A 12,146-nucleotide genomic window follows, 5' to 3' on the forward strand; every position below is an offset into this window, starting at 1 on the left:
GGGTGCTTCTGCATCACAGAATTCTCCCTCCAGCTTCTGCCTTAGAGCCTGCTCTAAGTGATCTGAGTGCACAGGACCCCCCAACATCTCTGGAGCTGACCCTCTTTCACGGTCCTCGGCACCAGGTGCAGGCTACAGAGCCCGCCCTGGCCTCGGGCTCCTGATTCTGCGACAGCCTCTTCTCTGGGGTCCTGGGGCCCTGCCAGGACCTGCCCCCTCCCCATCCCCGCCCCTAGGGAAGCAGAAGGGGCAGCCTGACCCCTCCCGGGGCTCTAACCTGCTCCTGAGGGCACAGGAGGAGGCAGGCTCAGATGTGGTGAGGACTTGACGCGGCGCAGAGAAGCCTGCCTGCCGGGCACCCTGTCCCGAAACACTGCCCCTCCCAGCCACCCCAACAAGCCCAGTGTCCCCGCCACCCCAACAAGTCCGCCTGAACAAGGAGACACTGAAATGAAGGCGTCGGCAGGCTGTGCTTTTGGGAGCTGCGACGGCCCGTTTTACGTGTCTGCCTGACCCGATGGAGGGTGCCCCAGGATGTCTGGGTGTGTCTGTGAGTTTCCAGAAGAGATTAGCATTTGAGTAAAAAGATCGACCCTGCCCGCGTGGGTGGGCCTCACCCAATCTGCCGCCGAGGGGAGGGCCCGAAAGGACGAAAAGGCGGGAAGGGCAAGTTCACCCTTCTGGAGCTCGATGTCCGTCCTCCCCTGTCCTCAGGCACCGGGGCCCCCACTCCTCAGGCTTCTGGGTCTCCAGCTCGCAGAGGCAGGGGGGACACCTCTCGGCCCCCACAGCCACGTGAGCCACCTCCTGTACTCAGTCTCTGGCCAGTGCTGCAGGACACCCTATTGTTTCTAGCAAGGAGCCCCCGCTCCCCCGCCTCCTCATGGCCTCCTGCGCTCTGGCTCGCAGCCCCCCTCCAACCTCTGTCTCTGCACCGTCTTGTGCCTCAAATCTCCCTCCACCAACCCCTTTCGAGGGCCTTTGTGGTGACCTAGGACCACCAGATAATCGAGAACAATCTCTCATCCCCAGACCCTCAAGCCCATCACATCTGCAAAGGCCCTGTGCCTATGAGGCCACACGTCCAAGGCTCCAGGGATTGGGACCTGGATGTCAGCCAGTGAGTTTAGCACCGCCCAACACAGACCCCCTGGACGCCTGCCTGGCTGCGCGCTGGGCCTCGGACCCAAGGAGGATAAAGCCCAGTCCCAGGGCCCAGTGGAAGGGCTCACCTGGTCACAGGGGCCACAGCCCAGAAGTCAGGGGTGGCTGTCAGCCCCTGCGTGGCCCCTAAGTATACACCTGCCATCCAGACAGGATTCAGACGACCCCGCCTTTGCTCATGATCGGATTCAGGCTCCTAGAGGGTCAGGAGTTTTTTTTTTGTTTTTTTTTTTTAATTTAATGTTTTATTTATTCTTGAAAGAGAGAGAGAAAGACACAGAGCATGAGCGAGGGAGGGGCAGAGAGAGAGAGGGACAAAGAATCCAAAGCAGACTCCAGGCTCTGAGCTGTCAACACAGAGCCCGACGCGGGGCTCGAACTCACGAGCCGTGAGACCATGACCTGAACCAAAGTCAGACACTCAACCAACTGAGCCACCCAGGCGCCCCAGGGTCAGGATTTTTAAGGTTGAATATATGATGGGCCAGTGGGGGAGGGCGAGCCCCCACGCTGCCCCTGTGGGCACGGCCGCCTGTGCCTAGAGGCTGCAGTCACGCCCAGCCTGAGGTGACAGAACACCCTTCCCTCTGCCCGGATGCGTCACTGCCCACACGCAGCTGTGCCTGGAGCCACGCGCCACCGCTGGGTGTCACAGAGATTCCAATAATTCATGGGACAGATTCTAACCACACCTCCCTCCCGCAAGCTCTAACCATCTGAGGACACAGGCACAGAGACGTGGGGATCTAATGCCCCCCAAGGAAGTGGGCGGCCCCAGGGTAGGGGGCAGGGGTGGGGAGGATGCAGGCAGACCTCAGAGGGTGTGAGAGGGACAGTGACAGAGCCCGAGGGTGACAGGCCTCCCCAGAACCCACCCCCCTTGGGCACTGGGGCAGCAAAGGTTACCCCAACGCTCACCCTCCCTTGGAACCAGGTGTCTGGGGAATGGGACTCCTCCCTGGTCCTCACATGCTCGTCCCCCCCCCCCCCCCCGCATGTCTACTTCTCTTCTTGTAAGGACACCAGTCGGCCTGGATCAGGGCTCCCAGTGACCTCCTTTACCTTAATCACCTCCATAAAGACCCATCTCCAAGCACAGTCACCCTCTGCGGCCCTGAGAGCAGGACTCAGCGTATGGATCTTGGGGACGTAATCCGGCCACTAACAAGGGGCTGAGACAGAGCTCCGTGAGGGCAGCGAGAGTGGTGTCAGCCCTGGGCTGAGTTTAGGGAGGTGTTTGCCAAGGATGGGGGAGATGGGGCCTGATGGTGACAGCCTGGCGCAGGTGGGGGGGGCCTGCAGACAGATGGGGGTGCCGTAGCACATGCTCAAAAAGCCAAGAATTCAGCTCACAGGCACCAGGCTCCCGCCCGTGGCCTTTATGACCACATTTGGCCACCAGGCAGGATTACATGCTCCTGCTGGCTTCCTCAGTACTCCCTCCATCTGTCCATCAGGGTGCTCAGTGACCTGTCATGGCCCTTGTCATGCCCGTGTCCCCCATAAGTTCTGCAGTAGCAACATCCACCCGGCCCGAGAGCACTGGGTTCTGCATGCAGACCTTCTCTGTAAATGGAGACACGCCCCTCTCTGCAAACCCCACCCGCAAACCCCACCCCGACCACCCGATTCCCCAGGGTGTCCCTGTCCTGCAGAGCTGGTGGTCTCAATGGTGATTCGGCCTGGGCCGGCCTCAGGAGGCTGAGCGGTCGCTCGCCTGCAGACCCCATGCGCATGCCTTATAGAGAGCCCCTCCCGACGGGAAGGCGTCCTCCCCGCCTCAGCCTACTGGCAGGTACCCCACCTGAGAAAAGTCAGGAAAGGAAACCTTACTAACATGGGAGCGGGGAGTTTCGGCAGGGGGAGCTCTCACACCCGCTACTCTCCCGCAAATGCAACAGGAAGAGAGCGGTCCTGGGTTAGGGGCGGTCCTACCACTTTCCCTACTCCTTTACCGCTGGGCAGGTGGAAGGAAGATTTCCTACTGCCCCGGCAACAGCCCAGCCAATGAGAGTCTGATTCAGCCCAGCCAATGAGAGACTGTCACAGCCCAGCCAATGAGCAGCCACTACACTTCCAGCTCCCAGTTTAGTCCAATGGACTTTGAGTTTACAACAGCCCCTCCCAGCCCCCCCCCCCCCTTCTCTGTAAAAGAGCCTTCGCCTTCCTGGCTCTGCGGACTTACTTGCCTGCGGACTTACTTGCCTGCGGTCTTGCTTTGCCGGGGCTGCGGTTCTCTGCCATTCCCGAACAAACCCATTATTGCTGGTAAGACGACTGGAAGTTTTATTTTGAAGGTTAACAACTCCCAGGCCCCGCTTCCGCACTGGAACCGGGATCGTGGACCCGCACCACCGCCCTCGGGAGCTTGTGGCGCGTGTGGGTGGTGGAGCCCCGCGCAACTTCCGTCATCAGAGCGGCGAGGATGCCGCGCTCCGGAGGAATCTGGAAGCGGGCGTGCAGACTGGCACGATGTCTGCGGTCGGGGGGGTGGGGGGTGGCGCTGGGCCAGCGCGCCCTGTGACCCGGCGGTTCCACCGGAAGAGGTCGGCCCTGCAGCCACCAGGCCCTCGTCTGGACCGGCCTCCTGGGCAAAGAGCGTCAGCTCTGCTGGCGCCGCCGGTGGGTGACGGTGCGCACTCGTGTGAGGTCCCCGCTTCTACGCTGAGCAGGGGGCCTGAGGCACCCCTCCAAAAGCCCGGCTCACCCATCGACAAGGAAGGACACGTGTCCCAGAGGCCAGCGGCACAGGACAGCGAGAGGCTGCAGGCGGTGGGCCAGCCTCTGGGCCTTGGTCAGGCTTGAGTGACCTTCAGAGCCCACCCCTCACCCCAGGGCACGTGCGGGTACTGGGACCCTCAGAGAGTGTTCCTCAAGAGTCTGATGCTGGAAACTTCTGGAGCCTGGTGGTCCTGGGTAAAGGCTCTGCCCTGCAGCGTGGATGCTGTCGAGGCTTCCTGACCTTTGTCAGTGTGACGGGGGAGCTGCTAAGACAACAGAGGAGCCCATGCAGCTCCGGGGCTGACTGCTGACCCCTGCGGGCTGTGTGACCTTGGCCACCCATGTAGCCTATCTGTGCTCAGTCCTCTTGTCCACAAAACTGGAGAAAAGCAGAACCCATCTCCGAGGGTCCATGCGGAGGCTGCCAGGCCCCGGTGCTCCAATGCCAGGGCTGACTGTGATGGCCCCTGCTCTCACCCCTGGAGCTGTTCCTGGGGGTGAGGGCTCCAGGCCCCCTCACGCTGGCCTGTGGAGGCATCGCTTCTCTCCCCTCCCAGCACTGAGTCCGCCCACTCACCCTGCTCCCTTCTGTTGCCCGACAAGTGACCCCTAACATGGAGTCGACAAACAAGGCCGAGGGACCCCCTACCCAAGGTGCCTCGCCACCCCCACCTTGAAACCAGCCTGGGGCTGCCTCAGGGCGCTGGGTGCCCCATCCAGTCCTGACACTGGGAGCAAGCTGAGGAAGAATGCTGTGCCCCCTTCCTTTCTGGGCCCACAGGATCTGCCAGCTGGGGGAGGGCACGTGCAGAGCCTCCCTGGGCACCCCTCCCCTGCAGCCTCCATCCTCCCCATGACCCTGAGCTCCTCCCCTCTCCTCCCCCCCCTATTGTCCCCTTGGTGGCCTGCCATTGTCCACTGACCCAACCCCACCCCAGGATTGAGTCCTAAGGTGGTCTCAGGACTTCCTTTCTCCCAACACAGGAAGCAGGTGGCCACAGTGCACTTCCTGCCCTTGTTCTCCCTGTGAGGATGAGGCATTGACCCAAAAGCAGGACGTTCCTGAGGATGGAGATTGCTGAATCCCGGCCCTCTGGTGACCGCCAGGTTTGCAGAAGCCGATGGACCCAAGGCTCATCTGGAACCTCCCAGAAAGAGGGGGATCACGGGCCCCCACCTGAGAGCTGCGGAGGGGTCTCATTGTGGTCAGTGTCCCCTGACACTCAGGCCTCCCAGCCTCAGAGGAGGATCCCTGCACAGAGGTGCATCCCGCCTGAGGGAGTGTCAGGGGGGCTGCCTGGGCTCTGTGATGGGCCTGCTGGCAGGGGTCGGGGGGCCACCTGGCCACAGGCTCTTAGAGAATGAGGGGAGTGGGGAGGAATGGAGACATGGGAAAGCCTCACTCATGCCTTCCCCTTCCGTGTCCTCGGTCCTCCCAAAAGGAGCCTGAGATGAGCAGTGAATGTGGCAGTGTCGGGGCCATGACCCGGCTCATCCCACCGCAGAAGACGCACCTGGAGAGACCCGATCCCAGAAATCCTGACTTCGGAATGTTTGCAGAGGAGGAAGCGTCTAATGCGCCAGCCACAGGCGGGGGGCCTTTCCTTCCAGACGGCACGCCGTCACAGAGTCACGGGCTCAAGTGAAGGAAACAGAGTCACAGAGTGATGCCACAGGCTTGAGTGAAGGAAGCTTACCTCTTGGAAGAAGCCGTGCGAGCAGACCACAGCCTCTCGGCCCAGGGTGGGCCTGACAGTAAATTTATGCTGCGGGGGACGCGGCGGATGTCACCTGGGGGTCGGGCTCCCCTGGCCTGTTGCCACCCACGCGACACCCTAGTAATTTGCCTCCGGGGGAACCTGTCCGCAGATGAACATGGGGAAGATCACATAATTGGAGAATGAGTGTACTTACTGCCCACCTTGTCATAAACTGTAGGCTCCAGGAGTCAGATGTGAGTTTTTCTAGGTGTGTGACCCGTAACTGAGGAACAAGCCCACAGGTAAGGAATCAGCGTTTCTTGGAAGCATACTAAACCTGATGGCCTCTTATGTCTCCACCTTGCTCTGCGTCCAAGGCTTCACTGAGCCCCTTGTGCGTCACCACTCCTGTGCTCCCGAACAGTGTGGCTCTGGACCTGGCTGCCCAGTAGAATCGTCCAGGGGCACTTTTAAAATACCAGCGTTGGGAGCGCCTGGGTGGCTCAGTCAGTTACACGTCCTACTTTAGCTCAGGTCATGATCTCAAGGTTCCTGAGTTCCAGCCCCACGTCAGGCTCTGTGCGGACAGCTCAGAGCCTGGAGCCTGCTTCAGATTCTGTGTCTGCCTCTCCCCTGCTCACACTCTTTCTCTCTCTCTCTCTCAAAAAATAAATAAGCATTAAAAAAAATTTGTTTAATGCCAGTGTTGTGTGTCCACTTCCCTGCCCCTGCCCATCAGTTAGAACCCCTGGGTGGGGGGTCCAGGCAATGGTTCCCTAAGCTGTGCAGGTGTTTGAGATGCACGGCTTTGGCTGAGCGGCACTGCACCGAGGGGCCTGCCTTCTGATGCCCCCTAAGCTGACCGACCACGAGGGTCACCGGGGGGCCTCTACGGTCGTGCGTCACGGGGTTCAGCCCCTATGGCATTGCTTCACCAGCTCTTGTGTGACACCTGAAAAACAACTTTTTCAAGGATGCTAGGGTGATTCTAATGGACAGTTTTACCGTGGCCCAGAGTGAAATACTATCAAACAGCATCACCTGCTCCAGAGAAATCGTTCGTGAAAGGAAGCGTCCGCGGCCGTAGCAAACTTCACGCTGCCGTCTTATTTTGAAACTGGCCACCGCCGCCCCGGCTTCACAGCCGCCACGCGGACCACCCAGCAGCCGTCGTCCTCGGGGCAGGCCCTCGGCCAGCAGAGACGCACTGGCTGAAAGCTCAGCTGGCGGTTTTAGCAAGAGAGTATTTTTGTAATGAAGGTACATACATTGTTTTTTCAAAGACACAATGCTGTTGCACACTTAATAACTCACAGTATTGTGTAAACATAATTTTTATAGCCACTGGGAAACCAAAAAAAGTCATTTGACTCACTTCATTGCAATATTTGCTTTTACTACTATGGTCTGGAACCCAACCCACCCTCCTAGGTGTGCCTGTACGTGATAAACACACTAATAAGGAGATTACATAGTGTGTTAGTGGAACGTGTTATGAGAAAATGCAGGACGGGTGGGGGAGTCAGGGGTGGGAGAAGAGACCAACTATGGTGTTATGGACTCTGCTCCCCTCTCCAAGCGCAGGGGGCACCTGGGACTTGCTTCTAAGGTGACACAGGTCGTCACTCCTGCAGTTAGGTCACATTGTATGATGGTGACAGGAGGTAATGCCTATGGTTCTGTTGTTATATGAGGAAGGTACCACGAGGTGACTCCCGCGGTTAGACTATGTTCTGTGACAGTCCATCTGAGCAACCTGGGAAGAGAGGCTCTCCCACTGGCCCTGAAGGAGCAAACAGCCATGCTGGGAACTGGCCTTGGAAGGGGCCACATGGCAGGGAATGGTGGGTGGCCACCGGGACCTAAGGTCAGCCTCTAGCCAAAAGCCAAAGGAAGCAGGCCCTCAGTGGCACAGCCACTGGGAAATGAATCCTGCCAACAACCACGGGAGTGTGGAAGTGGATCCTTCCACGGATGAGCCTCCAGCTGAGAATGCAGCCACTGACACCACGACTGCAGCCTGGCAAGAGCAAGCAGGGAACCAACTAAGCCACGCCAGGACATCTGGACACCTATTCCAAGGAAGTGAGGGAACAAACAAGTGTTTTAAGCAGCTAAATTTGTGGGAACCGGGAAACTAATAGAGAGAGCAGTCGGGGCTCCCTGGAGACGCGGAGCAGGAGGTGGGAGTGCGCCAAGGAGATAGCTGGGGATGAGCATCCGGGCAGAGGGAACGCTGCCAGTGCAAGTGAACAGGCCAAGTGCACCTGCTGTGTGTGAGTAGCACAGTCAGGTGGCTGGAGAGGGGTGAGTGAAGGGGGAGGGGTGACGGAGGAGTCTCAGGGGTGAGCATAGGGATGAGGGACAGGATGGAGGAAGGGAGGATGGAGTGAGGGAGGGGCAGGCGCGAGGGAGGGGGCGCAGAGGTGAGAGCACGGACGGGCGCGGAGGGTGGACGAGCAGGCCCTCCCAGGAAAGGGCACCAGGAGCTGGGGGCGGGGCCGTCCACGGAGTACCAATGAGAGGTCTGGGGGCGGGGCCTCCTCCTAGAGCGGCGCCGGAAGGGGCGGGCTCTTCCGGTCGGCGCCGAGGCCGGCTGCTGGGCCGGGCGGGACCCGGTCGCCCGGCGCGGGAAGACTGGCGCGCGGCGGGGCCCGGCGCGGGGGACGTCGTTCCCGGGCGCCTTGTGGCGGGCGCGCTCGCCCCGTCCTCCAGCCGGGGATTCCGGGTTCTCTGGGCTCCCAGGCGCCGCGGGGAGGAGGGCGAGGACCAGCTCCGTGAGGATCGAGGTGAAGGCGGCGTCCCAGGGCCCTGCACACTTGGCTGGCGAGGCCCTGTCGTTGGCGGGGGTGCGTCGTGCTGCCCCCTCGGGGTCCCTTTCCCCCTCCTCGGCACGGCTGGTGGCTGCTGGCCCGCGGGGGGCCCAGCAGACTGTTGGGGTGCACGTTTGCCCTTGGATCCCAGACCCGCTAGTGATGCAGACCCCCCGCCCCCCGAGACCCCGGCTTCTGAAGGCAGGGGGACGGGGCCAGGGTGAGCGGGGCTTCCGGGGGCCCCGGCTGCGGTGGCTCCCCAACGCTTTGTGGCACAAGGGGCCTGGCCCAGAGAGTAAAAGAGCTGCCCCGACGTTGCGCAACGGGCACCGGCCCTTGGGCCCGGCGCCCCTGCTCCGGCCAGGTGGATTGAGTGGTCTGTGCGGCTGCAGCGGGCACTCGTGTCCACAGGCCTGTGAAGTGAGGGGCCAGAACCTCTGGTCTACCCCGTTTTTAACTATTTAATAACTTGGCGTGCTGTGCACTTAGAGAAGTGGGTAAATACCGTTGCTGCCTTCAAGCACCTGCCAGCCCGACGAGGCAGACAAGTCGATTATCTAGAATGTTTCCTGGGCACCGGCATGTGCTGGCTCCTGCCCAGTAACCAGGGATTCGGGGGTGAAAAGCCATGACCCTTGCCCGCAAGTAGCCACATCTCGGGGCAGCTGCTGCCCCGGTGGCAGTCCTGGCAGGAGACCGGAGCACAGAGAAACCCCACGCAGGCCCTCCGCTGGGTGGGTCTTCATTTCATGTTGGTTCTTGGTTTCCTTCAGGTTCCCACTGAAGCCAGACCAGCCTCCTTGCCTGGTGCGGCGATCCTCTGCCCTCGGTCCTCTGCCCTCCGTCCACCTGCCCTCTCCAGCAGGGGTCCCCTCTTACTTCTACATGCTCCCCTCAGCCCAGATGAGCTGCCTTTACCTGCGATTCAGGCTCCCACCTGATGCTCAGAACAGCTCCCAGAAGCTGCCTCCACTAGAGCCTTTGGGGCCACATAGGCCTGAATCCCAATCAAGTGTAAGTAAACGTTTTTTAATGTTAATTCTTAGGGTATTTCTTTTTGTTGTTGCTTTTTAAGTTTATCTTTGAGAGAGCATGAGCGGGGGAGGGGCAGAGAGAGAGGGAGACAGAGATTCTGAAGCGGCTTCTGCGCTGACAGCAGCCAGCCGGTCTCAGGGCTCGAACTCATGAACCGCGAGATCGTGACCTGAACCAAAGTCGGACGCTCAACCTACTGAGCCACCCAGGCGCCCCTAAACATTTTTAGTTAGAAGAAACTAGATTCTCAAACTCCTTATCAGGATGGGAAGTTTCTACAGTCGTCTTATGTATTGCCTCTGCATGGGGGAGAAGAGGAAAGGCTTAAAGAGAATTCAGAGTATTTATACCTTAAAATATACATCACTTGGGGGTGCCTGGTTGGCTTAGTCAGTAGAGCATCTTGGGGTGTTGAGTTCAAGCCCCACGTTGGGCATGGAGCTTACTTTAGAAACCTGTGTTTTCACGCACAGAGTTGGATAGACACACAGATTAAAAGGATGGTAAGTAAGTAGATGATGGAAAGGAAGTTTCAAAGAAAAATACAGCACCTGGAGTGTTATCATGTAGGGCATCCCATTTTGGGGTAGGACAGCTTGTCAGGATTATGGGCCTCCTAGTAGGTACGGGTAGTCGTCACAGGTCATGAGATACCTTTGTTAAGAAGGTCTTCACAAGGAAGGTCTGCAAGGAATATTGGAAAATTAAAACAGGACCTGCCTTTGGAGCTTTTTCTTTTAAAAAAAAAAAAAAAAGGCCTTAATCTCGTGGAATATCTTCCACCAACAGTTAAAGAGCCTGCAGTCTGTCAAGGCTTTTGGCTAGAATTCCATCAGTTAGCGCTGAGAGAAGAGGCAGGTCCAGGAAGCTGACGGATGAGACAGAAAAGAGACAGGAGAGGGATGGCAGCAAACACGATGAGACGTGCAGGTGCTGCTTCTGCGAACACCTGGGCTGTGTGAACCCTGTTTGAATTCGTGGCGAAATTGGGATGCTGTTAGAGGGAGTTAGGGACAGGGTCCGTCAGGTGTTTCAGACATGACAGTGTGAGCAAGGTCTAGGTGATAGTTGCCTGGGCTTTGGCTCTCGGAGGAGTTCGCTCTGGTGAAGTGCTACAAGGAAGTCTGGGGCCGGGTTAGGGAAGAGGCAGTTGGGGGGCACTGGTTGAGTCCGGGAGACCTCTCTGGGCAGGGCCCTTGGAGCAGAGCTCCGAATGAAGTGAGGGGCCGGCCCCGCAGAAACCTGCGCTTGGCCTGTTTCTGGAATCAGCCCGACACTGAGGCAGGAAGCGCCGGGTATGGTTGAGGAGTCTGAAGAAGGCTGGACATGAGCACGGGAGTGAGGGGAGGGCCGAGGGATGGGCCCGGTCAGGCGCGTGTAGGGCTTGTAAGTATGAGGGACACCGGGGCAGGTACGGGGCAGGGGGTTCACTGGCTGCTCCGTGGACACAGACCACGGGGGGAGGGCAGGGCACCCACTGGGAGCCAGCCCCTAGTTCGATCCATCTCAGACTCCAGGCTCTAAGTGCCAGGCACATGCCACCTCTCAGCCTAGAGCCCCAAAAGCACATCGTCCGGTCCCAAATACAGGAAGTGGAGATGGGAGGCAGAAAATGGTGGGGGAAACTCCCGACTTGGGGACCACATGGGATTGCTGGTTGTGGTACGCGTCAGATCCTACCAGACACAGGCCCGCAGGCACCGCCCCAGGGAGAGGGTTAGAGGGAGCGTCCCGTTTGGTCACGTCCAGTTTGAGAGGCTCAGGAGACGTCCAAGGGGAACGAGCACACAAGCGGGGAGGGGAGGGGCCAAATTCCCCAGCGCGCCCCGCCCCCATCCGTCCCTTAGTGATTCTGTGCCACGAGAGTCCCCAGCTGTGCTCTTCCCGGACGCTGGTGCGATCTAACAGTCCTGCTGTGGCTTCTCCACCAGCACAGGGGTTGGTGGAGTCTCTCTCTGGTGCAGACGCTCCGTTCCAGAGCCTTCGGTACAAGCTCGGACAGATGAAAAGCTGTGTGTAAAGAACGAGCTTTCTGCAGAAGTGGAGAATCCGGCCCGGCCTTCCACAGTAGCCCTTCCCGGCTTCCCGTGGCCCCTCCTCCTGGGAACAAAGGACGATGGAAAAGCCCGTGGGTGGAAGGAAGGCCCAGACCCCAGAGGAGGAAGTGCATTCACTGAAGGACACACCCAAAGGAGAGAAAGCGTCGTCTGGGGAGGAAAGGCCAAGCAAGAGGTCCACGTTGGCAAAAAAGCACGGCAAGGAACCCAGCCCGAGTCCTGAGGATGAGGAACATCTGTTTGATGCCTTCGATGCTTCGTTTAAAGATGACTTCGAGGGGGTTCCCGTGTTCATTCCTTTTCAGAGAAAGAAGCCCTATGGGTGCAGCGAGTGTGGACGCATCTTTAAGCATAAGACAGACCACCTCCGCCACCAGCGGGTTCACACTGGAGAGAAGCCCTTCCAATGTGATAGGTGTGGGAAGCTGTTCAGGCACAGCTCTGACGTCACCAAGCACCAGAGAATCCACACCGGAGAGAAGCCCTTTAAATGCAGTGAATGTGGGAAGGCCTTTAACTGCAGTTCGAATCTCCTAAAACATCAGAAAACGCACACTGGGGAGAAGCCGTACGAATGCAAGGAATGTGGGAAAGCCTTCGCCTACAGCTCCTGTCTCATTCGCCATCGGAAACGCCACCCGCGGAAGAAGCACTGA

General features: G+C 59.1%; 1 protein-coding gene across 4 annotated transcripts; it reads left to right on the forward strand.

Annotated features, from left to right (window-relative positions):
- The first annotated feature begins 8,169 nt into the window (after positions 1-8,169).
- ZFP41 (ZFP41 zinc finger protein) lies at positions 8,170-12,146 on the forward strand. 4 transcript variants are annotated; one of them, XM_047842133.1, is made up of 3 exons: positions 8,170-8,434; positions 9,172-9,412; positions 11,365-12,146. In XM_047842133.1, the coding sequence occupies exon 3, from the start codon at positions 11,550-11,552 to the stop codon at positions 12,144-12,146; it is 597 nt and encodes a 198-aa protein (XP_047698089.1). In that variant the 5' UTR covers positions 8,170-8,434; positions 9,172-9,412; positions 11,365-11,549. The 4 variants fall into 4 exon arrangements, with proteins under 4 accessions (XP_047698089.1, XP_047698087.1, XP_047698088.1 ...); XM_047842131.1 differs by having other exon boundaries at positions 8,170-8,374; XM_047842132.1 differs by having other exon boundaries at positions 8,170-8,374; positions 11,370-12,146.

This window comes from Prionailurus viverrinus, chromosome F2 (genome assembly GCF_022837055.1).
Source record: "Prionailurus viverrinus isolate Anna chromosome F2, UM_Priviv_1.0, whole genome shotgun sequence".
Lineage (NCBI taxonomy): Eukaryota > Metazoa > Chordata > Mammalia > Carnivora > Felidae > Prionailurus > Prionailurus viverrinus.

Bases quoted from the DNA above. Each gene is read 5' to 3' on its own strand.
- ZFP41 (XM_047842133.1), top strand. From the start codon at position 11,550: ATGGAAAAGCCCGTGGGTGGAAGGAAGGCCCAGACCCCAGAGGAGGAA.